The sequence below is a fragment of the Sorghum bicolor genome, chromosome 3 (genome assembly GCF_000003195.3).
Source record: "Sorghum bicolor cultivar BTx623 chromosome 3, Sorghum_bicolor_NCBIv3, whole genome shotgun sequence".
In the NCBI taxonomy this organism is placed as follows: domain Eukaryota; kingdom Viridiplantae; phylum Streptophyta; class Magnoliopsida; order Poales; family Poaceae; genus Sorghum; species Sorghum bicolor.
In genome coordinates this window covers 52,327,609-52,354,617 of record NC_012872.2, presented here as the reverse complement: position 1 = coordinate 52,354,617, position 27,009 = coordinate 52,327,609, and the positions used below count along the sequence as shown (strand labels likewise).

The following is a 27,009-nucleotide window of genomic DNA, read 5'->3' as shown; positions in this document are numbered from 1 at the left end:
ACTTCATTGGACACGAGGAGCTCGCGGAGACGGAAGAGGCCGCGAGGGTGGAGCGCGCGGCCAAGCGTCTCGTGGACGAGGTTAAGGTAAGTGGTCCTTTGTGGTGCTCGACACTTATATGCTGTGTTCCTGGGTTCGACATATGTTCTTCTTGCAGGGCGCGATGAAAACGGTGAAGTACCGGAAGAGGTGCTTCGACCAAATCGAGAGGATTGTGGCCGAGAACAAGGCCCTGTCCGTGGAGGTAGACCGGATTCAGTCAGAAGTTGGGGAGAAGGTGGCCGAGATGAGTGCTCAGGAAGAGCGCCGTCTCGAGCTTACTCGGCGTTTAGCCGACCAGTATCGGTGGAGGACAGGTCAGTGGCGCACTCCGAGCAGCTGTATATAGCCGCGTGGTTAGTTTTGTTGACCAAGGGATTGTTCTTGTAGAATTGGAGGAAGAGGTTGCGCGCCTCCGACAAGATAAAGAGCAGCTCGGCCAAGAGCTTGCCGGGGCGCTGGAGGCCAGGCGCCGAGCAGGCGAGGAGCTAAGCCACAGGAATCGGGAGCTGTCTGGTAATAGACGTGGCACCCCCTTTTTTATTTGGTTGATCAACGTTCCTTTCCTTGTTTTTGAACTGACCTCCTGCTTGGTTTGTAGTGCTCAAGGTGAATACCAAAAAGCACTTAGACGAGCTGGTCAAGGATCGGGACTCCTGGAAGACTAACTGCATTAGGCTTTGGAAAGGAGTAGCCCCGGTTCTGGACTTGATCAGCCCCGACCTTCCTGAAGACCAGCCCCGCGCGCCGAAACTGACGCCAGTCGAGAAGGCACAACGGGCATGGGATTGGCTCCAGCAGTTCGTTAAGGACGCCGGGGAGTTCGCCGGCGCGCATGTCCTCAGCATGGTGCGCGCCCACTATCCCCTGGTCGACCTGTCTAGGCTGGAGAGGGGGTACCCCAAGGAAGTTGGCCCGCAGGAGGCGGACGACCTTCGAGCTGGCCTGCTAGACTTGTCGTCGACGGTGATCGGCGACATCAACCTATGCGGGATGGCCACTCCCCCCGACCAGCCGGGGTCAGATAGATCGGCCAGGGAGTTGTCGGGGCGTCTATTGCCGGATATGGGCGGTCGACGCCTGTGGTCTCGACCAGCCAGGCGCCGGTGGCCCCGGCCCCTTCGTCTGGCAGCAAGGCTAGGCGGGTGATCAGCCCGAGCAGTAGGCCTGTAGGATAGTCTGTAGGAGTAGACTAGTAACCGCCCGTCGGGGTGTTTATTGTAAACTTTGTATGTAAAGTTTGTAATAAAGTTTGATTTTGTCATGACCATAATTTTGAGCGCTGTAATGTTATCTGAGTGATGTATCACTGTGTTTGATTGATAGTCGTTAAGAATCTTTGGCGCAGAGGAAGACTGTTGTACTCATCGGAAGCTCTGCGTGTAATAAATACATAGCGAAAAATAAAAACTTTTATTATTGCTAATTATAAGAAACTTACAAGCAAAAAAGGTGCTGGAACTTATGGATAAAAACAGCACAGTTTGTCTATGTGCCAAGAATTAGGCACGCGTGTTCCATCTGGATACGCCAGTCTGTATGATGTAGGGCGTGTGACTTCGGCGACCACAAAGGGTCCTTCCCAAGGCGTGGACAACTTGTGCGTTCCTTCCTGGCTTGTTTTCCACTTGAGTACCAGGCCACCGACTATGAAAGAACGGTCTTTGACGTTCCTGTTGTGATACCGCCTGATGGCTTCGAGATACTTTGCTGTTCGAAGACATGAAATTAGACGCTTTTCCTCCATGCAGTTAATTTCGAGCTCCCTGGCGTTGTCAGCTGTTGATTGGTCGAAGTTTTCAACTCTTGGAGATCTGAAAGTTATGTTAGACGGAAGTACTGCCTTGGAGCCATAAACCATGAAGTAGGGTGATACACCTGTATTGCGACTGGACTGTGTTCGGACACCCCAGACCACAGCCGACAATTCTTTCATCCATCGACCAGGCGCTCTGTCGTTCTCGGTGTACAACCTTTTCTTTAGGGCATCAATGATCATTCCATTCGCGCGTTCGACTTGACCGTTTGCTCGTGGGTGAGCTACTGACACATATTTTATGACTATGGCTCTGTCATCGCAGAAGTCCCAGAACGTAGTGCCAGTGAACTGAGTGCCTAGGTCAGTGATTATACTGTTGGGGATCCCGAATCTGTGTATGATTTGATTGAGGAACTCTACAGCCTTCTCGGAAGTTGCTTTGACCAGTGGCATGTATTCGATCCACTTCGAGAATTTGTCGATTAAAGCGAAGACAAACTTGAAGTTGCCGGGAGCCGGTTTAAATGGCCCGATCATGTCGAGGCCCCAGCAGGCGAAAGGCCAGGATGACGGAATAGTTTGAATCTCATGAGCAGGTACGTGGTTCCTTTTAGCGAAGAACTGGCATCCTTCGCAATGTCGGACCAGTTTTTCTGCGTCGGTGACCGCGGTTGGCCAGTAAAAACCAGCTCGGAAAGCCTTTCCGACCAGTGTTTTGGAGGCTGCGTGGTTGCCGCAGGATCCGGTGTGTATGTCGTCTAGGAGCTTGATGCCATCATCTTGGGATATGCATTTGAGCACCACTTCGGAACTTACATTTTTTCGCATAAGTTTGCCGTCCACCAGTATGTAATTCTTTGATCGTCGAATGAGGCGCTCGTTCTCCGTTTTATCCTGAAAGCCTGACCCGTCCGATATATACCTGATGAACGGGGTGCGCCAATCACGGATGCTGGTTGTCGGAGTAGCGTCGTCTATGATCATTGCCTCAATAGGTTGCTTTTCGACCAGGTCTGTGCCCACACTTGGCTCATGGATGTCCTGGACGAAAACACCTCACGGGATCTGGGCCCGAGATGACCCTAACTTTGACAGCGCATCCACTGCCTGGTTCTTATCCTGGACAACGTGGATGTACTCTATGCCGTAGAAGTTGGATTCCCATTTGCGGATTTCTTTGCAGTAGAGATCCATCTTCTCGTGGGTTGCGTCCCATTCCTCGTTGACCTGGTTGATAACTAAAGCGGAGTCGCCGTGGACGTAGAGGCGTTTGACTCCCAACTCAACGGCTAGTCGTATGCCATGTAAGCATGCTTCGTACTCAGCAACGTTGTTTGACGCCGGAAAAAGGATCCTAAGGACGTAACACAGTTTGTCCTTGTTAGGTGACACGAAAAGTATCCCAGCGCCGACGCCGTTGATGTTCAAGGACCCGTCGAAGAACATTGACCAGTGGTCGGAGACGTCGGAAACGGGAGGCTCGTTAAGATCCGTCCAATCTGCGATGAAATCGACCAGGGCCTAAGACTTGACTGTGGTGCGGCTCTGGAAATCCAGGGAGAATGGGCATAACTCCATTGCCCATTTTACAATTCTGTCGTTGGCGTCTTTATTGCGCAGAATATCCCCAATGGGGAAACTGGTGGTTACTAAGACCCGATGGTCGTCGAAGTAGTGCTTTAACTTCCTCGACGTTATTAGAATGGCGTATATGAGCTTCTGTATTTGTGGGTATCTGGCCTTGGACTCATTTAAGACTTCGCTTATGAAATAAACGGGTCTCTGGACCTTGTAGACGTGGCCTGGCTCGTCTCGCTCGACCACTATTGCCGTGGAGACGACCCTGTCGGTTGCTGCAATGTAAAGGAGTAGGTCTTCATTGGGCTGAGGCGCTGTGAGAACAGGCGGTGAGGTGAGGAAAGTCTTGAGCTGGGTGAACGCAGCGTCAGCTTCCTCTGTCCAGGAGAATTTTTCCGACGCCTTCAAGAGTTTGAAGAAGGGAAGGCCTTTTTCTCCTAGTCTTGAGATGAAGCGGCTGAGGGCGGCCATACATCCGGTGAGCTTCTGAATATCCTTAACGTTCTTAGGTGGTCACATGTCGAGCACTGCTTTTACTTTTGAAGGATTTGGTCGTATGCCGTTGCGGCTGACGACGTTGCCGAGCAGTAGACCAGAAGGTACCCCAAAGATACACTTTTTGGGGTTAAGTCCACTTGTACTTGTTTAGTGCCTTAAAGGTTCGGTCTAAGTTGTCTATTAGGGTGCTTGCATCCCTTGTTTTGACGACGACGTCGTCTACATAAGCCTCGACGAGGTCATCACGAATCTCGTCGTGGAGGCATTGCTGGATGGCCCGTTGATAGGTGGCTCCGGTGTTTTTGAGTCCAAAGGACATGGTCGTGTAGCAGTATGCGCCGAAAGGAGTAATGAAAGACGTTTTGATCTGATCATCTTCCTTTAGCGAGATCTGGTGATAACCAGAGTAGCAGTCTAGAAAAGAGAGGAGTTCGCATCCGGCTGTTGAGTCGACCACCTCGTCGATGCGAGGGAGACCAAAAGGATCTTTAGGACAGTGTTTATTGAGATCAGTGTAATCAACACACATTCTCCATTTATTATTCTTTTTGTGTACAAGAACCGGATTGGCGAGCCAATCGGGATGATACACTTCTTTTATGAATTCGACTGCTAGAAGCCATGTTATTTCTGTCCTAATAGCCTTCTTTTTGTCACGAGCGAACCGTCGCAGCTTTTGCTTGATGGGTCTTGCGGTCTTCGAGACATTTAAGGAGTGCTCGATCAGGTTTCGTGGGACGCCGGGCATGTCTGCGGGTTTCCATACGAAAAGCTCACGTTGTCCCTTAGAAACTTGACGAGCGCGTCTTCCTATTTTGGGTCCAGGTTGGCTTCTCGGGGCTGCCTTCGACCAGCTGTACTTCCTTATACTCCTTGGATTTTGAATTCTTCCTGGCGGTCTCCTGCTCGGGTAGTCGAAGCTGATCGGTAGGGTGCTGTGCAGCTTGGGTTGCTGTTTTTGCCATGCGAATTGAAAGATCAATTGCTTCAGTGATCTTGAAGCTCTCCTCCTCGCAAGTATATGCAGTGTAGACATTGCCTCTGACAGTTAGGACGCCCTTCTCTGTAGGCATTTTGAGGACCAGATATGAGTAATGTGGGACTGCCATGAACTTTGTCAGCGATGGTCGGCCCAGTATGGCGTGGTAGGTTCCGTCGAAGTCGGCGACCACAAAGTTGACGAAGTTCAAAAGTGGTCGGATGTGCCAAATTGGACAGGCAGTGTTATCTGTCCGAGGAGCACTGAACTTTGACCTGGCAAGACTCCCCAGAATTGAGCGTCGTAGGGCTTTAGCTGTGTCGGGGTTATCTTGAGAGCAGGCTAGCTGTTGCGAAAAAGGATGTCAATAGAGCTTCCCCCGTCGACGAGCATGCGCTCGAATCTGATGCTGTTGATGCAAGGATCCAGTATTAGAGGGAAACGTCCTGGTTCCGGGATGGTGGCCCACTGGTCCTTCCTGCTGAAGGAGATTTCCCTGTGCGACCAGGAAGAGAATGTCGGGTCGGCGATTAGGCCATCCGTGCTGTCTATATTGAGGCAGGCTCTTTTTAAGAGCTTTCTTTCTCGCTTAGACTCGGTGCAGACCTTGCCCCCAAAGATGGAGTGGACCACGTCGGTGGGATTGACATACTGGTGTCGTGGGTCCCTATCCTCGTCCGTCCTCGTCTTCATGATCGCACCCATCCTGTTTCCCATTTTTCTTGGCCGTGTCGTCTTGAGCAGCCCGCCGTGTGTAGATGCTTTTTAGGACGCGACATTCCTCCATCGTGTGGTTGGACATTGGATGCAGCTGGCATGGTCCCTTCAACGTCTTGTTGTAGTCTTCCTGGTAGTCTCGCCGCCCATTGGGACGCTTGACCATATTCACCTCGTGGTCGTGGTCACGAGGGCGCTTGCCTTTGAAGTCATCGCGGTTGTCACGCCGCTTGTCCCAGCCTTCTCTGTGGTCTCGATTGTCGGGGCGACGAGGGTTCCTATTGTCGAAACGACCTCGACTGTCATCTCGTCGAGGGGGCTGGTCGGGGCCTCTCGCATCGTCCCGGATGAGTTTTTCTGCGTCGTCGGCGTCGGCGTAGTTTTTAGCCGTGGCAAGAAGCTCGGCCATCGTTGTTGGTCTTTTGCGTAGCAGCTTGTTCCTCAGTGCTTCATGGAGGCGCAGCCCCTTGATGAAAGCAGATATGGCCTCGTCGTGGGAAATTTTCGAGATCTTTAAGGCGCATATTCGAGAATCGTCGGATGTAATCGCGCAAAGGCTCGTTTTTCCTGTCCCTTATTCTTTCAAGGTCGTACTTGTTCCCAGGCTGCTCGCAGGTGGCGATGAAGTTGTCGATGAAAGCTTGGCGTAGTTCTTTCCAACAATCGAAAGAGTCCTCGGGCAGGCCTAGGAGCCACTGGTGAATAGCCTGGTCGAGGACTACTGGGAAGTAGTTGGCCATGACGTGCTCATCTCCTGCTGCTGATCGGACGGCGATCTCGTAAAGAGTGATCCAGTTTTTTGGGTTTTCCTTGCCGTCGTATTTTTTGAGTTTCTCGAGCTTGAAATTGCGGGGCCACACAACCTGGCGGAGGTGTGAAGAGAACTGTCTCAGGCCCGGAGGACCGTGCGTTGCATCGTACTCAATGCGACGCAGGTTTTCGTGAACTGCCCTCTCCGTGGCGCGTCTGTTGATGCGGTCCCGGGCGTCTTTGGGAGGGATATTGTATCGGAGATCCCTGTGCTGGTTTACTTCCTGACCACGCCTGCGATTCTGCTCGCGGTAGCCGCCAGCGTCCCGACCGCCATTGTCACGCCGTGAATCTTTTCGATGATCGTTGGGGGAACGGCTGCGGTGGTGGTCGCTGGGCCGTGGTGAGGTCCGGCTGCGATGGGTCTGGTCGGAAGAGACCTCTGCATAGGAGATAGCTTGGACTCTTTTGAGCAGAGTGGTTGTCTGTCCCATCGCGGCGATCAGGTGCGCGCGCACGCTGGACCGGACACCCTCGCACTCGGGAGTGTCAGGGAGTCGATCTAAGTTGGCCATGGCGACAGTCACGTTGGCGCTTGGCGTTTTGTAGACCGGCTGATCCCCAACCATGTCAAAAGCGTCAGTGAGGTTATGCGGCGGGAGTTGTCGTTCCTCGTCCGCGCGTCGTCGGGCGCGGTCGGCATTGCGCTGCTCGCGGAGCTGCTTCTACTCGTCTGTCTCGCCATCAACGACCGGCTCATCGCCGCTAACATTGAGGACGAGGTCTCCACGCCGAGGTGGAAAGACCGGGAAGCGAGGGAAACCCGGAGGATACAGTGGTAAATCCAGGTCGTAGTCTTCGTCCTCGGAGTTTATGACTTCAGTAGGGACGGAGCCAGTGCTAGAGTTTGTGCTGGAAGCCTGGCTGTCCGTAGCTCTCGGATCGTCACCATGTTGACGTAGTGACGAGCTGGTCGATTGCTCTGCTTTGGCAGCCAACCAGCCCCGTTGAAGAGGGATTGGATGTGCCGTGAGTAGTGAACGGCTGAATTGTTCACCCCGTAAGGAGAGCCTTGATCTGGACCAGCCTCGAGTTTGACGGACCGTCCTGAGGGGGTGGAGGTTATCGTCAGAGATGTTCCCAGCTGTTCGTGTGTGACGACACGAGTTGGCCAGTGGGAGTTGTAAGAATCCGTTGGCGCGGCTTGGTCAGGCTGGCGCGAGATCCCATCTATTAGTCGGGAAGCTTCAAGAAGCTTGAGATCGGCGCAATCAAGAGCTCGGAAAAGGTCCGAGCCATCAATCTTCTTTCCCCTGTAGCGCGGGAGCGGTGGTCGGGTGCTCGGTGCCGGTGTCCGCGTGGTCGGAGCCGATGCCGCCGTCATCCCAGATCGGATCTGGGTTTCTTCCGAAACCGTGACCGTGGGGCCACCGCCGCGGGTTGTCCACGTAATCTGGCCGACGGTGAACGTGTGGCCTTCAGGCACGGCCGCGGAAGCTGGAACGATGACCATCTTGTTCGCTGGAAAAGCTGTACGCACACCCCCTACCTGGCGCGCCACTATCGACTAAAGCTAGTCGGCAGTCTACCTTGAGGTATACCCACGGTAGTAGTTTATCGGTAGACGGTGCGCAAACTACGAACTCAATGGTGACGCAAGACAGGTTCGACCGCCGTGTGGGCGTAATACCTACGTCCTGCGTCTGATTGTATTGGATTGAGAATAATGTGTCCTAAGGGGGTCCCTTGCCCCTCCTTATATAGTCTGGAGGGCAGGGTTACAGATCTGGAAACTAATCCTAGTCGGTTACAATTGCCATAGATAGCTCAATATCAATTCCTATTCTAACCGACTAGAATTCTGCTTGATCTCCACGTCTTGTTTCCTTACGCGAAACTCCGAGCAGTCGGATCAAGCCACGAACTTATCTCGTAATGGATCAAGCCTCCTGGCCCAAGTCTAGCCGTAAGGGTATAGGGGTTTATACCCCCACAATACCTCTTATATTAGGTTTGTCCTAATTTAAATATTTGTAACCATTTATTTTTTTTAAATGTAGTTTCATGACATAAGGTTTATATTTTTAGACTCATTATGAGAAATATTTTCATAATATATAATTTATATGTTGTGAAACTATAAGATTTTTTTCGATGGTCAAAGATAATAATTGGATCTAAACAAGGACTTAGAAATACCATTTTGGCATCGTTCAATGCATCGTGTTGAAGGTCATACCTCTTATATTAGGTTTGTCCTAATTTAAATATTTGTAACCATTATTTTTTTAAAAAAAATGTAGTTTCATGACATAAGGTTTATATTTTTAGACTCACTATGAGAAATATTTTCATAATATATAATTTATATGCTGTGAAACTATAAGATTGTTTCGATGGTCAAAGATAATAATGTCTGGACAAATCTAGTACGACATGTAAAAAAACAAGAGTAACAATATAGCAGATTCTATGATGTTATCCATGTATGCAATAAATTCGAACAATAAAATTTTCAATAGTTCTAATATCTGAAGGAACATAGCTGCATTTGGATTCACATAATGAAAGAAAAAAAATCTGTGCACAAGAGACTCAAAACTGCATGGTGTTGAAGTGCCCAGGGCTCCAGAGCACCACATGAAACCCACTGAAAAATGTAACACTCCGAAATTCAGTCGACTCAACAATATAGGAATGTAAATTATTCCATATTAATATTTTTGTGAATGTATTCACAAGGCACATCTCAATTATAGCAACAAAAAGTTCAGAACACACCTGAACTGCCCTTCCATTGCTCTTACTTTTCCTCTATCTTCTTTCTAGTGGACAATATGTGAAGTTGCCTCAGTACAACAATCAACGAGAGTGAAAGCATTATACATATATGATCACATCTTGCAGTCCATATGCCACTCAGAAAATGAATGCACTAATGCTACTGTTAACTATAAGAAACACATTAAACTAAGAGGTTGTTTGGTTCCCTTCACTAAAATTTAGCTACTAAAACTATTTTAATTACTCTTGTGTAACTAGTGAGACTAAACTATTTTATCTTTTTTTAGTTAAGTGATTAAATTTTAGCTGACTAAAATTTAGCCAGAGAAAATAAGTCCCTAAGATAACCTTTAGATGACTAGAAGGTGCGGTTTAACACTAGTGCTGATGAGCATATCCAATATTCTTGGCAAAGTCACCAACCCCGAAATTGGATTAAAAAAATAAGTGCAAAGCAGAAGCTCTAAAGCTGTCGATATAGTAGGAAATAACTTTTTTTTGCGAGGTAGCAGGAAATTAACTTGTAAAGCCGTGTTTAGTTGGAAAAAAATTTCACGATGCTGTAGCACTTTCGTTTGTTTATAGTAATTATTATCCAACCATGGACTAAGAGCATCTCCAGCAGTGCTACCTAGATTAGACTACCTAAATGTCTATTTAGGTTGTGACCCATTTTAATACTACCTAGATTTTGCTCTCAACTCCAGCAGTACTACCTAAAACGAGGATGACTTTTAGGTCCCACAATCAAAGCATAAATGAGAGAGAGACGCGTGGGTGGGAGAGAAGATTTAGGTAGTGTCCTTGACCCAATAGAAATGAGTAGTGGAGAGGGGGATTTGGGTAGCCAACAAATCTGTTGGGTGGAATAGGTAGTCTGCTGGAATAGATTTTTAGCCCTCTGCTACTCAGATTGAGGATATGTAGTCCATTTAGGTAGCCTGTAGTCCATCTAGTAATAAAGTCTGCCTCCGAGGAGGTGCCGAAGTGCTAGAATCCTGCGCCGGCAGCGCAACAACTGTGCAGAAAGCCAAGGTCGGTGAAAAGGCAATGGCAGAACGAGTTCGCTTCGGCGAAGTCGCGTGCTCTTGGAGCTCAACCACGCACGTGGAGACGGCCGCGTCCCGTGTTGGGAGTTGGTCACGCCCTTACCAAGGAACAGCCACGCCATAGCCACCTCGGCACTGTGCCGGTGGCCGAGGGCCAGGGGCACTGCTCTGGCACGATGGGGCCATGGGGGTGGGTCCGCCCTACCATGGACGGTGGCCTAGGCCACCATGCCACGGCGCCAGGTATGCCCCGCTATGGCTGGGGGCTAGTGCCACCTCGTCCCACTGCGGGTCTGCGGCCTTCCATGGCTGCCTCGCTATCGTGCCGGGGCTTCCGTTGTGAGACAGAGGGAAGAGGGAGGTTTTGAGAGAGAGAGAACAGAGAGAATGGACGTGTGGACGGCTCGATCGAAGTCAGCATGTGAATCGAACGGTCACGAAATCCCTGCTGATGTGGCAAAATAGTATGCCGAAGAGCATGTCTTGTAGAGATTCCACCACGTGCGGGCGTCGGATGGCTATTTTTTCCTTTTCCCGTTTCTTTTTTTCCTACCATTTTCTTCTTATTTTTAAATGTTTTCTTCTTCAACTATAGTTGAATCTCATAATGGCAAACTTACAAGTTACTATAAAAATTTATGATGACACGTTGTCACACAAAAAATGATGCACATTAGTTATGCTTACAACTTTATAACTTTCCAGAAGAAGCAAGTCATGACAAAATATTTTCAAAAAAAAGCTAGAACGAAGCTGAAATGAGGAGCGGAGCAATCCCAAATAGCCACTAAATTATGCATATACGTTTTTCAGTCTTTAATGTAGTGCATACAAGCATTTAAAAATTATACTACAAAGCTATAAAGTAGTTTTATATTAATGCCTAGTTTGGCAAAGCTCAGTTTCATAAATAAAGCCATTTTTTATTTTTAGCTTCAGAGCAGCTTTCTTGATCAAAAAGCTGTTTTGTGACCCTTTTGACAAAATAGCTTCACACTATAGACCAAATAAGAATAAAAAGACTCTAACGCCGTTCTGTTTCTTCTTCAACCGTGTGTTTTTTCCACCATGCATATGAGCATCAAACTACTTAGTTTACAATACTAAGTAGAGTTATAACAAAGCTATACCATTAATCACACCACATAACCCTTTTACAGCTATATAAGGACAAGTCTAGAGAGCATGGTTTCAAATATTTTTAGCTTATAATAGCTAAAAAACATCCATTTTGTGAAACGACCTACCAAATTATGATCTAGACAATCATAAATATGTCTAACCATGCACAAAGAGCAAATCGGGTTTATAACATTGTGGTGTATAGAAAAGTGAGTTAAGATTCTTCAATATTTTGGTATGAAATTTGATATGATTGAACAAGCAAGAATTTTTCAAAATAACAAATCAATGACACAAAAAACCTCTCTCTTTCTATATTCTTTCATTAGCCATCGATGAAAGAATCAACGTCTTGTTTAGATTTAAAAAGTTTTTGGATTTTAACACTGTAACATGTTCGTTTTTATTTGATAAATATTTTTTAATTATAAAGTAACTAGACTTAAAAGATTCATTTCGCGATTTAATATTAATCAGTTTTTATTTTTATTTATATTTAATACTTTATGTATATGTAACAATATTCGGATGTGACAGGAATCTTAAAAAGTTTTTGTTTTTTTAACGGAAAGCAGCGTGGAGCCGGCTGACCCGATGAGCCTGTAACCCAACCTCGAACCAGACGAACCGCCCCGCCCCGCCTGAGCCCCGACCCCGACCGACGCCTAGGCCGTACCAAAGGGGAGGGAGCAGAGCACGCGCGCGAGCTAGAGCGTCGAGGCGGCGGCGGCGGCGAAAGGAGGGAGGCAGGATGTCGTCGGTGTACGTGCTTGAGCCCCCGACGAAGGGGAAGGTGGTGGTGCAGACGACGGCTGGTCCGCTCGACATCGAGCTGTGGCCCAAGGAGGCCCCCAAGGCGGCGCGCAACTTCGTGCAGCTCTGCCTCGAGGGCTACTACGACGGCACCATCTTCCACCGCGTCATCAAGGACTTCCTCGTTCAGGGCGGCGACCCCACCGGCTCCGGCACTGGTATGAACCCGACCGACCGTCCCGCTCGCCCTTGAGCATACCTACCTGTACCTATCTAGGGTTTCTGATTCCACGTCGTGATGTTGATGTCTACTGAATTGATTCATAGATTTCGATCGAATTACTATTTACTAATATCTCGAATTCTATGCATTCGTGCCTGGGTAACATTACCTGATTGTTTTGGTAAATAAGGTTGTGGCGTTTTGTTGTGGGTGTGGGCGGGAGGGGGCTGAGGTGCTTCGATTTGGAGCTGATGACATCATCCTTCTGGTTTCACTCCTGTAGGGGGTGAGAGCATCTATGGGGCGCCATTTGCTGATGAGTTCCACTCGCGGCTGAGGTTTAACCACAGAGGTTTAGTGGCTTGTGCCAATGCTGGCACACCTCATTCTAACGGAAGCCAGTTCTTTATCACCCTTGACCGCTGTGATTGGCTTGATAAGAAGAACACCATCTTTGGGAAGGTAATGTGCCTTAGCTCAAGACTCAAGAGCTTCTTCCAGCGCATGTCTTAGTACATTTACATTGTGTTGCTCCTTTGGAGTTATCATGGTTGGCTACATGTTTTCTGCAGGTTACTGGTGATTCTATTTTCAACCTTCTTTCCTTGGCTGACGTGGAGACTGATAAGGATGATCGACCTGTGTACCCGCAGAAAATTCTTTCAGTCGAGGTGTCTATTCTCAACTGTCATATTTTGTATTTATTTCAAAATTATGGTAGTTACTTTGTTTGGGTGATATATAACCTACCTTATAGTTTATCCATCACTTGTCAATGCCAACTAATTTACCCTTCTGGTTGCTTTTTTCTGTTTCTGTAGGTTCTCTGGGACCCATTTGAGGATATTGTTCCGAGGCAACTTAAGAAGGCTGAGTCTGTTGCCAAGGCTGATACTGAGGTGAAACCTAAGAAGAAGGCAGTTAAGTAAGTAGTTTCCTCCACACTGTTCTTGGATGACTGTGCAATGCCTGTTGGATTAGTTTTGACCCAAACTGTTAATCTTTCAGGCAACTTAACGTCCTCTCTTTTGGTGATGAAGTAGAAGAGGAGGAGAATGAGGCAGCTGCCTCTGTTCAGGCCAAAATAAAAAGTATTCATGATGTGTTGGATGATCCTCGCTTTCTTAAAGGGGAACCAGAGGATGTACAGTTGGTGAGTTTATCACTTGTGATCGAAAAAATGGTCAGCATCATATTAACTATTAAGCAAACTTTTGCTGGTGAACATGCCATGCTGAAAACAAGAAGACAATACCCTATCCAGTTGGCAACTATGCTATCTAGAATGGTGCTCTCTGCCACATCAGTACACATACCATCTTCCCTTTGTTTTCTGCTTGTTTTTACAAGTCATCTTTGCTCTGCTCATTAATTTTAAGGCCTCTAGTATTGGGTTGGTTTAGGAATTAGGATTTTATATGTATCTTTTACTCTAGTCAGCTGGTATTTTTTGTCACTTGTGATAAAAAATGTTCATCATATGAACAAATATTTAGCTAGTGAATATACCATGTTTTGAAAATAACAGGACAACTTATCCAGGTGGCAGCTAGGCTGTCTGGAACTTTGCAGTCTCTGCTACATCGGTGTGGTTACTTTGTTATGCACTTTTAGTACTTAAGTCCTGTTTCCTGAATGTCTTTCTTGTGGGCAGCAGCAGACATCCTTTTACTTAGTTTAGGGTGTGATCTGCATCTTTTGTCTCTTGTCTTGTCAGGTTTTGCAATTATAGTGTTACCTGCTTCTGTAACTTGTTATGCTCTGCCAAATCTAAATAGCATTGTGCTTATTCCCATCTTTGCAGTCCAAGGAGCAAGAGGAGCAGAAAAAGGATACTGTTCAATCTGTCAGGGATGCTTTGATCTCAAAGAAAGTTGAATCAAGAGAGCAACATCATGATCCAGTGTCTGATGATTATCCTGAAGACGAGAATGAAGAGGATTTTGACAACAGGATGCGCTCACAAATCCTTAAAAAACGTAGAGAGCTTGGTGATGTCCCTCGTGAACCCTCCAGAGCAGGTAGCATTTTGTTCAAGTTTCAAGTTTCTATTAGAATTGTGGTTGTCCTGAAATTAGAAAATCAGATGCAATCCTTTAGTACTCATTGATCTTGATTAAAAAGCTACTGCCCTCTTTGGAACAGATAAACCACACCATAAGGATAAGGAACTATCAGACCACAGGTCCAATATCCAACATAGGTATGCTTGTCCTCTTTGGAACATACATTCTCCCCATATTATCATGCTCCCCCTCTCCCAACCCCAACACACACGCACACAAAATAGGTAATGATAGAAACACATTCATTTCAAACTTGTAAGTAGCTGTTATATAGCGCTGATCAATTAGTTACCTGGATCTGATGAAACACCCTGCATCATTTTGTTTTTTCTATATGACCCTTGCTGAAATCTCTTGATTTCTTTACAATCCAAGGTTAAGTGTTTGATTTCTAAAAACCTGTCTGGTAAGACTGTTACCAGTATATAGCTACATATACAATTATTACGCAAAAAATTCATGTACATGCTCATGGTTTTTATACTTTCTTTTTCATCTTGCAATTATTTCTTATTCTTATTTCAAAAAAGAAGAAACAGTTGTTCATTCTTCATTATCTTGTCGTGATGAAAAGTGATTCTATTTCTTTGCACTGTATAAACATATTGCTTGTCAAAAGCAGGGTTACCATGCATTTAATAGCAAATGTTAAATATATCTTATCATGGTGAGAATTCCTGCATATTTGCATGTTCGAAATGATGTAAACTTTTAGACATGTATTCTATAGATATTTGTGTAACAGTTTTTCCTAAAGTGATTCCTGGTTGTTGGTTTATAGGAGGGACAATGATGAGGACGATGATCAGGAGCATGAGCTACAAAAGGCTAAAAAACTATCCTTGAAGAAAAAAGGTGCTGGCTCAGAAGCGAGTGCGGAGAGGATGTCCAAAGCAGATGCTAATTTGCAGCTACTAAATCCGGCTGAACAAGGGAGACATTTGCAAAAACAGAAAAAACGTCGACTCCAAGGCCGCGAAGATGAGGTAAATGATTTTTTTTTTAAAATAACATGATAATTTCCACATTTCTCATGCCGAGATTGGTCATGCAGATTTATATGTCATGGCATTGAATTGATCTCTTAGCTTTTGTGTTGCTCAAATGGGGTGTCCAATGCTTCTTACACGCCTTTTTTTTGGTGTTAGACTCTAGCGAAGTTACAGAAGTTCAAGTCTTCTTTCCTCAGTAAGAATCTTGCTACCAATCATGTCAAAGAAAAGAACCCTTCTACTGACAAGGTGGAAAAGGAAGATGAAGAGGATGATGACTACAAAGGGTGGCACACAAACCGACTGTCTTTCTTACCCAGTTCTTCCAAGGTTGATTGCTAGCCTTTCTTGCCCTTTATCACACAAGGGAAATAGATGCATCTTGTAAAGATTAGGAATGACATTAAACTTGGTCTTCACAGGATGGAATGGCAAGGAAAGACGATCCAGATGACTATGTAGTGGTAGACCCACTTCTGGAGAAAGGAAAAGAAAAATTCAACAAGATGCAAGCAAAGCTTAAACGGAGAGAGCGCGAATGGGCAGGCAGATCTCTCACCTGATTGGAAAGCTTAACTCGAATTGTGTCAATGCTCCTTACCTACCCTGGACGGTACTGAACCACCTCTTGCATTTCCAGTTGCTCTCGCTAACATAATATTATCTGTCTCGTATTTTCCCTTGAACGTTGGAAAATGGCAGTGCATATTAACACTTTGGAAGACATTGGAAATGATTCAGTTTTGGCTTGGTCTTGGGACTGCAAACTGCGGGCATCACATGCAGATCACGGCAGCTGATGGTAGAGTGACACCGTCTGTACACTAGTGTTTTCCTTTTTGGCATTTGTCATGATTGCTTAAACTGTAAATGCAATTGTACAATAGATCGGTTATTGGAAGCAGCTCTCTGTATCACTATCTATGTAATGTCTGTTTCTCTGAGGAGCTGAAGCTGACACACTAGCCTTTGTATCAATTTTCTTATTTTTATAAAGAGAAGCCGAATAGGCAGTCATTCGCCTCCCTATTTTGTTCATAAAAGCCCTCAAGGTTGGAGAGAGATTTGTTAGGCTTACGTTTAGGTTCATATAAGCAGCTCTCGACACTGTTGGTGACATCATTCTTGCTGCCAGAGGTCTCATGGAGTTTCACAATTAATAATTACTTATAACGATTTAGTTGTATTTTGCTTTAGTGAGAGCATCCAGGCATGTACACTAATGCCAAATCCGCCTGACAAAGCATAGCCATATATATCAATAAGTCTTACCCGAAGCAAAGAAAAAAATAGCGGGCTATAGCTGCTGGATAGGCTTGTAGCTAAGCTATTTGTATTTTTTTCGCTATCACCGCCTGACAAAGCATAGCCATATATATCAATAAGTCTTACCCGAAGCAAAGAAAAAAATAGCGGGCTATAGCAGCTGGATAGGCTTGTAGCTAAGATATTTGTATTTTTTTCGCTATCACAACTTTCACTGCTATTATGCGCTATAGCGCCGCTATGATAAATCTTTATAGTGTGTCTCTCAAAACTTCATCTTAGACTAGATTATCATTTGCAACTAATTTAGTATTTTGGACAATGAAGCTTTCATGAACCATATTGTAATGCTATATTAGTATTTAGTAATGTTACCTAGACTTATGAAAACATATTTTTATTCATCAAATTCATATTTACCATGTCTTTTTTTATCAATTACTCGTGTTATATATATATATATATATATATATATATATATATATATATAAACATTATCTGTCATATAGCGTTGTTATAGCACCGCTATAGCTGCATAGCTGCTGAAAAACAATTGCCCCTATTTTCAATAGCCCGCTATTTTAAACTGTCTCGAACGGAGATCACGAAGGTAGAACGTTGGTACAGAGGACCTGTCGTGTGGGTATCAACACATACAAATGCTGTGGGAAAAAATAAATCTTCTGCAACTGCATTTTTTTTAGAACAAACCGGAGCTTCATTCAGTACTCATCATGAACATGATTACAATCGGCATATAAGAGCTGGTGGTGTTATAGACATTCTTCCACCGACCTAGAATAGGAAACTAATTTAGCACATTCATGGGATAACCTATTACAAAGTTCTACTCAATCCATCTTAAATTGTAAGTCGTTTGACTTTTTTAATATCAAGTTTGACCACTCGTCTTATTCAAAGTTTTGTACAAAATATCACTTTTTTTTTTGTTGTGTATTGGTTTATTAATAAAAGTTCTTCAAGAATGACTTAAATTTGACTATATTTGCACAAATTTTTTGAATAAGACGAGTGGTCAAACTTGGAGTAAAAAAAGTCAAACGACTTACAATTTGGGATGGAGGGAGTATTAGAGAAACACAGTTTAAAATCAACAAAGCTCCGGCCTAGGTCCTTGATCTGTTGTAGCAAAGGACCAATTTCAGAATTCTGAAGATTGCACTTTTCCCATAACAAGACCAGCACTTGACAGTCCGCCTCCAGCGGGAGAACCGAACACCCCTATGCTGCGCATACTGTATCCTGTCACGGCAAGCCATCGCCTTGGCAGCCAACGCATTCAAGCAGTGATCATACCACTTCGCGCGAGAGCCACACCACCGGCCTTCATGACCTCTGAGGACCATGCCTGTCGTTCAAGTTCAGTTCTCCGACATGAAAGAAGCATCAACAAGCTTGAGTTTATCTGCTGAATCACAAGCCATTCAGCAATATTTTTCTACACAACAAATTAGTGAACAGTACTTTCAGTCAAGCGATAGACCCTGCATTTTACCCAACCAGCCGGTGGCTTCTGCCATTGCTGTGGTGTCATCACCGGGTTGTTCTTCACTGGATGAAGCAACGGCCAGAATTTCCGCCTCTCCATGCCTTCTTTTGTTCCTAGACATCCACAGGCTCCAAATTCCACAGAGAATAACAGCCACCTCTCTCTCTGAGCAGATTGCTGGATCAACAAGGTCCCGTGCCCAAGTCTGTGCACTGAAGGTGTGGCACTTTGATGCCAGTGATTGCTCTTGCTAGATCCCAGAAATACCTAGCTTCTGTACATTCCATCGACACATGTTTGATCCACAAAACTTTACTTAACTAGTTGTTCTTCATTCCACCCGCCACTCGGTGTAATAAGATCGGCCACCATGTTCACTTGCGGGTTATCTGGCACAACGATCAGCTTTCCTCCAAAATGGTTTGAGATCCACCAGTCATTCCAGATACTCTCTATCAGCAAGCCTGATTGCAGCGCCTCTCTACCAGCAAGGATCGCATGCCAAGTCTGGCTCACATGCTTTTTCCTAGTTGCCAGCAGAAAGTCTGTGCACAGCAGTCCGGCTTATCAGTGAGTCTCCATCCTTTTGCTGAGCATTGCTAGGTTGAACAAATTTAAATCACAGAAACCCATCCTCCGGCACATTTTGGTCGCGTCAGCAGCTCCCATCATTACCAATGCATATGTCTATTATCGGCTGCCCCAGCAATATTTAGAAATCACCAATCCCATTTTCCTGCAAGTGTCTTTGGGAATTAGAAAATAGCTCATAGGATATGTAGGCACTGCTTGCGCAACCGACTTGAGCATGAAAGAATTTGGGAAAGCCGTGTATCTCTTCAGAATACAGCTCCTCATATATATATATATATATATATATATATATAGGAAAAGTCTACATAAACCCCCAAACTACTTAGGGTGGAATATTTCACCCCCAAACCCTAAAACCGGATATTCTAGCCCCTGAACTTTCAAAACCGGTCAAATAACACTCTCGAGTGGTTTTAGAGGGTGGTTTTGTCTTTTTCTTTTTTATTTATTTCCGTTGAATCTTTGAAAAATCATAATAAATCACAGAAAAATTATAAAATAAAAAATTTAATTTTGTTGGACTCCTAATGAGTAGATCTACATAGTGAATATATAATATGATATACTTTAGTACAAAATTTTTTCTGTAGCTTTAAATCTATGTTTTTATGTAATTAATTAGAATAATTCATATATGTAGTTCCTATGGTCCAATTATGGTAAAATTTTTATGGTAGGCTCATTATTGTATGCTTGAACTATGGTAAAAAATTCATACTCATTGGGTCACATATAGCTTAGTTATAGATAAAGCATAGATTTAACAAGAATAAAGCTAAATAAATCTAAAACTAAATTATAATTGATCCAATGGATACGAAACTTTTACCATAGTTCAAGCATACAATAATGAGCTTACCATAAAAAATTTACCACAATTGAACCATAGGAACTACATATATGAATTATTCTTTTTAATTATAGAAAAAATAGATTTAAATCTACAACAAAAACTTTGTACTAAAGTACACCATATTATATATTCATTGTGTAGATCTACTCATCAGAAGTCCAACAAAATTGAATTTTTTCATTTTATGATTTTTCTGTGATTTATTATGATTTTTCAAAGATTCAGCGGAAATAAATAAAAAAGAAAAAGACAAAATCACCCTCTAAAACCACTTTAGGGGGTTATTTGACCAGTTTTGAAAGTTCAGGGGTAGAATATCCGGTTTTATACTTTGGGGGATGAAGTATTCCACCTTAGATAGTTTGGGGGATTATATAGACTTTTTCCTATATATATACAACAACCTCAAGATATCTATCTACTTGTGTTACAAGTTATATGTGAAGGTTAACAACCAACACACGCGAGGGAAACAATCCCAACTAACTAATGAACAAATATCTTAACCTACAAATATCTTAACATCCCCCCTCAATCTTAGCCACTCACAAGGTTAAGATTGCGTCGAAAATGATGCATCTTCACAGCCAGAATTGCTTTGGTAAAACCATCTGCTAGTTGATTCCCAGTAGCAATGAAGAGAATGTCAAGCAATTTTGCAGCCACTTGTTCACGGACAAAGTGAAAATCTATCTCAATATGTTTTGTTCTAGCATGAAAGACTGGATTAGCAGACAAATATTTTACTCCCAAGTTATCACACCACAGCCGCGCCATAGGAGGATGTGGAATCTTAAGTTCAGCCAACAACTTTTTGATCCACATCATCTCAGCAGTGGCATTAGCTTACTCAGCTTCTGTGCTTGACCTTGAAACAGTTGCTTGTTTTCTTGCTGTCCATGAGATTAAATTGTCACAAAGAAAGACAGCAAAACAACCTGTTGATCGTCGGTCATCCACACATCCTGCCCAATCTGCATCTGTGAACGCACTAACCAGCATAGAACTTGATCGTTTGAACCTTAACCCAGTGTTAATAGTTCCCTTGACAAAACGCAGAATTCTCTTCACAGCACTCAAATGGACCGTGGTTGGAGAATGCAAATATTGGCACATTGTTAACAGAGAAGGCGATGTCAGGTCTAGTGAGCGTGAGGTATTGCAGAGCCCCAACTAGGCTCCTATACCGTGTAGAGTCATCTGGACCGAGCTTTCTCCCATCTGTAATACTGAGAGCTTCTCTGTCGTTGATAGGGGTGTGTCAACGGGCTTGGACTTATCCATACCTGATCTCTTCAAGATCTCACGAGCATATCTTTCTTGAGAGAGCACTAACCCTTCATGATTTCTATTGACCTTAATACCAAGGAAGTAATGCAACTCCCCCAAGTCCTTTAGTGCAAATTCATGACGCAAGTCTCTCAACAAAGCTTCTGTTGCTTCAGTAGACGAGCTTGCCACTATGATGTCATCCACATATACCAGCACAAACACTGTATACTTCCCACGACTGTAGTAAAAAAGAGAAGTATCTGCCTTGGAGGGAGCAAAACCAAGTTCCTGCAACTTCTCACACAACCGTCCATACCAGGCTTGCGGCGCCTGTTTAAGGCCATACAGAACTTTATCCAATTTACATACAAACTCTGGATGATCCTTGTTCACAAAACTAGGGGGTTGATGCATATAGACCTCCTCTTCTAGAATTCCATGGAGAAACGCATTTTGCACATCAAGTTGGCGAAGTGACCAGCCATTAGACACAGCAATAGATAAAATGAGCCGAATGGTTGCAACTTTGACAACCGGACTGAAAGTGTCTTCATAATCTATCCCTACCTTTGCTTGAAACCTTTTGCAACAAGCCGGGCTTTATACCGATCTATAGTTCCATCTGACTTCCTTTTAATCTTATACACCCATTTACACCCAATGACATTCTTCCCTCTTGGTGGTGGAGGTACAAGATGCCATGTCTTGTTCTTCATCAGAGCTTGGTGTTCATCATCCATCGCCGTTTTCCACCTCTGATCACTGAGTGCCTCTGTCAAGGTTGAGGGTTTAGCAGTAGAAGCAGTCATGCACCAGCGTACAGTCCCATCTGTGTAACGTTTTGGCTGAGATATGCCTGACTGAAGTCGGGTAGTTGGACGTGTAGCCGGAGCTGGATCATGCTCAGCCACAACATTTGACGGAGCAGACGATCCCTGTCCCCCCGCGTCCGGATCAGGTTGTGGCTGAAGACCCCTAGGAGCATGACACGGGGAGGACTGCGAGGCCACCGAGGATCCTGATGGCAACGAGGGAGCCGCCACCGGTACATATCCCAAGGATGATGCGCCGCCATCCGCCTGCAGACCTGCACCAAGGGGATCTTCATGGGAGTCGATGGCTCCGTTGTCGTGTACTGGAGGCATAAAAATGATCCCCAGTCTCCACCGTTCCTTCTCTATTTTCACCAGAATTTGCTCCTACACAATCACCACAAGACCGCGAACTTGGCACAGGATTAGTTGGTACAGGAGAAGACACATGCTGATCATAGAGTGATGCATTCCCAAGGCTAGTTTGTGAGTCGAGCAAGGATGGAGGTAGGAGGACAATCTCAGTCCGAAGCCGAGCTCCAGCATTCGGATGGAGGGAGGAGAAAGGGAAAACAGTTTCATCAAAAACCACATCTCGCAATATATATACTCTCCCTTCCTTTGGATCAAGGCATTTAAAACCTTTGTGGGAATTGCTATAGCCAATGAACACGCACTGCTTGGAGCGAAACTGAAGTTTTCTTGAGTTGTATAGCCTAAGGTTTAGCCAAACTGCACAGCCGGAGGTCCGTAAAAAGGAATAATCAGGTTGTTTACCCAACAGGCACTCATACGGTGTTTTATCATAGAGAACCTTGCTGGGAAGACGATTGATAATAAACACAGCAGTAGAAACTGCTTCATCCCAAAATTTGAGAGGAATTGATGCATGAGCTAGCAAGGACAGGGCCATCTCTACAATGTGATAGTGTTCGCGTTCAGCAGAACCGTTTTGTTGGTGAGCATGGGGACATGAAACATGATGTGCGATGCCAACACGTTTAAAGAACAAGTTTAGGGTATTCTCCCCCCAATCTATTTGCATGGCCAAAATTTTATGATCAAATTGGCGTTCAACCAAGTTCTAGAAATCACAAAAACATTGGAAAACTTCGGATTTATGTCGCAACAGATAAAGCCAAGTGAATTTAGAGTGATCATCAATAAAGCTCACATAATAATTATGATGCCCGACTGAAGTTGGGGCAGGTCCCCAAACATCTGAGAAGATCAAGTCTAACGGACTAGATGAAGTACTTGTCGACTTTGGGTATGGCAGCTGATGACTTTTCCCTAGTTGACAAGCATCACACACTACATTATTTTTGGAATCATGAAATGAAGGAAGTTTATGGCGACTAAACACTTGCTGAACTACGCGAGTAGAAGCATGTCCTAGCCTAGAGTGCCACAGCGAGGTAGACGGCTTGACGGCACCAAGCGCCTGCTTATTCGAAGATGGCGATTGAAAAGGATAGAGCCCTCTCTCACACCTGCCTCTGTACAGAATTCTCCGTGTCACCTGTTCCTTAATGAGGAAATGATTTGGATGAAACTCAAGGAAGACATTGTTATCTTTGGTAAGATGATTAACAGAAACAAGGTTTTTGTGAGCTTTTTTTTAAAAAGAGGATAGCCCTCTGCTTTTTAGAAAGCAAAACAGTACGATACACGCCTGAAGACAGGTTCCACAAGAAAGAACAACCAAGATAACAAGCCTAATCCAACTAGAGGACACTAGATCTCCATAACATCTGAAATGGGAATTGCATTAGGCTTGAACATCTTCATCCAGTCCATAATCACCCTACGGACTGCTTCCATACGCTCCCGGTCTTCCTCCTTCAACAGCACAGCCCACTTCTGCAGATATGATAAGGCAAGATACATAATGTCAGAAGGCGACTTTGGGAACTTGTGTTCAATTGCCATCTTGTTCCTGGTAGTCCACAGAGCCCACGAGAAACCTGCAAATATGAACATGATTAACCTCTTCGGCAAAGGCCCTTTCCCCTATAGCCAAGTCTCAGATAACGATTTCAACGACTTCGGCATGAAGTCCCAGTTAAAGATCTCCCAAAGAAAGTTCCAGCACAGGCGGGCTAAAAAACAGTGGAAAAAAAATATGATCGACGGTCTCTAACTCATCACTCAAGATACATCTTCCACTGCCTTTCCAACCTCGTTTAATCAGACTCCCTCCCACTGGGAGCTTGTTGCTAAACATCTGCCACAAAAAGAACTTAATTTTTAAGGGAATTTTGCACTTCCAAATGTAACCAGCCATCCGATTAGGGAAGCCACCATTAGATAGAAATCTGTAGAGCGATTTGGTATTAAACAGACCTTTTTGGTCTAATTCCCATCTTACAGAATCCCTGGAATCGTTTAAAGGAATAGTTTGTAGATGGTTCAAGAGAATATTCCAGTTTCCAAACTCGCTCACAGATAAAGGTCTCTTAAAGTCCACAAACCATTCACCCCCATCAAAACAATCTGCTACTGAAACATAAGGCTCCCTTGCCATCTTATACAAATCATCATAAGCAATCTTTAAAGGTACATTTAGAAGCCAACAGTCCTCCCAAAACCTACAATTATCTCCATTTCCCACTTTGAAAGCAGCCCCCCATTTAAAAAGATGTTTGATTTTATGCAACCCTTGCCAAAACTGGGAGCTCCCTTTAACCTTCGAAGAAAAAAAAGAACAACCATCCAAGTATTTAGCTTTTAAAATTCTGAACCAGAGAGTATCAGGTTCCTGGAAGATCTTCCAAATCCATTTAACTAGTAGACAATCATTCATGAGTCTAGTGTTAATAATACCCAGGCCCCCAGATCCTTAGGTCTACTCACCATTTCCCATTTGGCCATATGGTATTTGAATTTCTGCTCAGTTCCTTGCCAAAGAAAATTAGCTCTAATACTATCCATTTTCTTATGGATACCATCATGCAGCCAATAAAACCCCATGCAATAAAGAGGAATGCTAGAAAGACAAGCATTAGTCAGTATTTGTCTACCCCCAGAAGTTAAATGCTTGCCTCTCCAGGGATCTAATCTCCTTATCATCTTCTCAGGAATAGGATAGAAGGCCCTCATATGGAGATGCTTATCACTAATAGGAATACCCAAGTATTTAAGTGGTAAATCTCCCAAGACACAATTTAGCATGTTAGCTTTTCTTTCTCTCTCCCTTTGTTCAACCCCAAACACAAAGACTTCACTTTTATGGAAGTTAATCTTGAGACCAGTGAGCCACTCAAAGCAATACAGAACCAATTTCAGGTTGATAATAGATCTATCAGAACCATCAATCATAATAACCGTATCATCAGCATATTGAATATGTGTTATACCCCCTGGAATCAGATCACCCAAAATCCCTTTGATGTGACCTTTGCTATTTGCCTTATGTAACATGACCCCCAAAGCATCAGCAACGAGATTAAAGGTTTTTGTGAGCTTGAGGGACATGAAGAACATTTTTTTACATGAATCTCACTACTAGGGGAATGTAAAATAGTATGACCAACATGTTGTATTCCCATACCTGTCCCGTTTGCCGCATGGATCTGCTCGCCGCCAGTATACCTGTCGCGGACAGTCAGGCGCTCCAGATCGCCTGTGATGTGGTCGGTGGCTCCTGAGTCGACGTACCAGTTGGTGTCGATCCCGTACGAGTGTGCAGCTGAGGCTGCGGTCTTCTGGGGAGGTCCAGTGTAATTGGCGTCGAAACGTTTGAAGCAGCAAACGGCGCCATGGCCCTCCTTGCCGCAGAGCTGGCAGAACACACCTTCCTCGAAGAAGTTTCGTGTATTCTGTCCACGGCCGCCACCATTGCCACGGCTGAAAGCACCGCGTCCCCCGCGGCCTCCGCCGTTGCGGCCTCCCTTGCCGCGAAAATTTCCACTGCCTCCACGACTGCCCTTGGTGATCACGTTGGCAGATGAACGGGAGCCGCCATCGCGAATTTCACGACGCTGCTCATAACTGATCAGCTAAGATTGGAGCTCCTAGAGAGAGATTGGTTCAACATGGGTTGAGATGGCAGAAGAAACCGAGTCAAACTCCTCCCCAAGGCCCATGAGGATGTAGGCAGCAATCTCATCATCCTCCAACTTCTTGCCTGCCGATGCCATCTCATCAGCCAGGCCTTTCATCTTGGTGAAATACTCCACCACAGTGGACGACCCCTTGGTCGCCGTGGCGAGTGCCATTCGCGTGGTCATAATCCGGGCGCGAGACTAAGAGGCTTGAAGTCCCTGGATCTTAGTCTAGAGATCAGCAGCAGTTGTTGATGATGCCACCTGGGAGAAAACATCCTTGGACAGCGACGAGAAGAGATAACTGCGAACTTGACTGTCCCTGGCAAGTCACTTCTCGTGCTCTGGGTTGACCTCCGGCTCCGCCTTCTTGCCCTTGACATCGCCGGCATCAGAATCTAGAAATTCTGGAGGGGGCTTGGCAGTCGTCTTGACAAAACTCTAGAGCTGTGCACCCTGAAGGGTGGCCGTGACCTGGCCAAGCCACATGGCATAGTTCCTGCGAGTCAGCTTCTCTGTCACCGGTGGAAGGAAGCCAAAGGAGAACGCAGCCATGGCGTCGGAGGAAGCTGTCATGAGGATCTATCTATCCACAGGGATTTTTTAGGCTCTAGATACCATGAAAGAATTTGGGAAAGCCGTGTATCCCTTCAGGATACAACTCCTCATATATATATATATATATATATATATATATATATATATATATATATATAGTATGAAATACAAGATATCTATCTACTTGTGTTACAAGTTATATGTGAAGGTTAACAACCAACACACGCCAGGGAAACAATCCCAACTAACTAATGAACAAATATCTTAACCTACAAATATCTTAACAGAGCAAAATTTCCCTTTCTGCACAACTCGCCTCCTTTTTGCTCCATGCACCTACTACCTAGTTGGCATATATTCAAACGCCTCCTTTGTAGATTGCCCAATAGCTATAGGCAATCCTGGATATTTTTTTTTGCTAGTGCTTCTGTATTAATTTGTAGCACCGATCTCACCTATTCCTTGATCTCATCCTGACAGTTCGGCTAACAAAAACATGACTTGTCTTTATTCACGAGCTGCCCCGAGCCTCTATTGTAGGTATTTAGGTAAACAAGTGGCCCCTCTTTGTGATGCTTGTGAAAACACAATACAATCATCCACGAAAAGAAGATACGAGATCCAATGAGTATGGACACCAACATGTACCCCGTTCAAAAGATGCAGTAGACCAATCAATTTCAGAAGACACCCTTCTGAGCACAAAAGAAACAAGTATGGGGAAATGGGGTCACCTTGTCGAATACCCCTCAAAGGCTTGAAGGATGTTGTTAAGTGCACATTCACCCA

The 27,009-nt window shown here is 44.8% G+C and overlaps 1 protein-coding gene across 3 annotated transcripts; it reads left to right on the top strand.

Moving 5' to 3' along the window:
- On the top strand, nucleotides 11,898-16,336 carry LOC8078214 (peptidyl-prolyl cis-trans isomerase CYP57). Of its 3 annotated transcripts, none has more exons than XR_002451503.1 (11): nucleotides 11,898-12,246; nucleotides 12,535-12,713; nucleotides 12,824-12,922; nucleotides 13,073-13,176; nucleotides 13,260-13,404; nucleotides 14,056-14,272; nucleotides 14,397-14,454; nucleotides 15,099-15,303; nucleotides 15,466-15,639; nucleotides 15,732-15,922; nucleotides 16,051-16,336. XR_002451503.1 is itself a non-coding variant. In XM_021457688.1 (10 exons), exons 1-10 carry the CDS (start codon nucleotides 12,027-12,029, stop codon nucleotides 15,870-15,872), a joined length of 1,542 nt encoding a protein of 513 aa, XP_021313363.1. In that variant the 5' UTR covers nucleotides 11,898-12,026; the 3' UTR covers nucleotides 15,873-16,336. The 3 variants fall into 3 exon arrangements, 1 of the variants encoding a protein (XP_021313363.1); XR_002451502.1 differs by having other exon boundaries at nucleotides 16,012-16,336; XM_021457688.1 differs by having other exon boundaries at nucleotides 15,732-16,336.

What these genes read in the sequence shown, in the direction of transcription:
- LOC8078214 (XM_021457688.1), top strand. Translation starts at nt 12,027, where the DNA reads ATGTCGTCGGTGTACGTGCTTGAGCCCCCGACGAAGGGGAAGGTGGTG. An exon ending in CCTAAGAAGAAGGCAGTTAA is followed by an intron (nt 13,177 to 13,259) that starts GTAAGTAGTTTC and finishes TTAATCTTTCAG; the next exon opens with GCAACTTAACGTCCTCTCTT. An exon ending in TCGTGAACCCTCCAGAGCAG is followed by an intron (nt 14,273 to 14,396) that starts GTAGCATTTTGT and finishes TCTTTGGAACAG; the next exon opens with ATAAACCACACCATAAGGAT.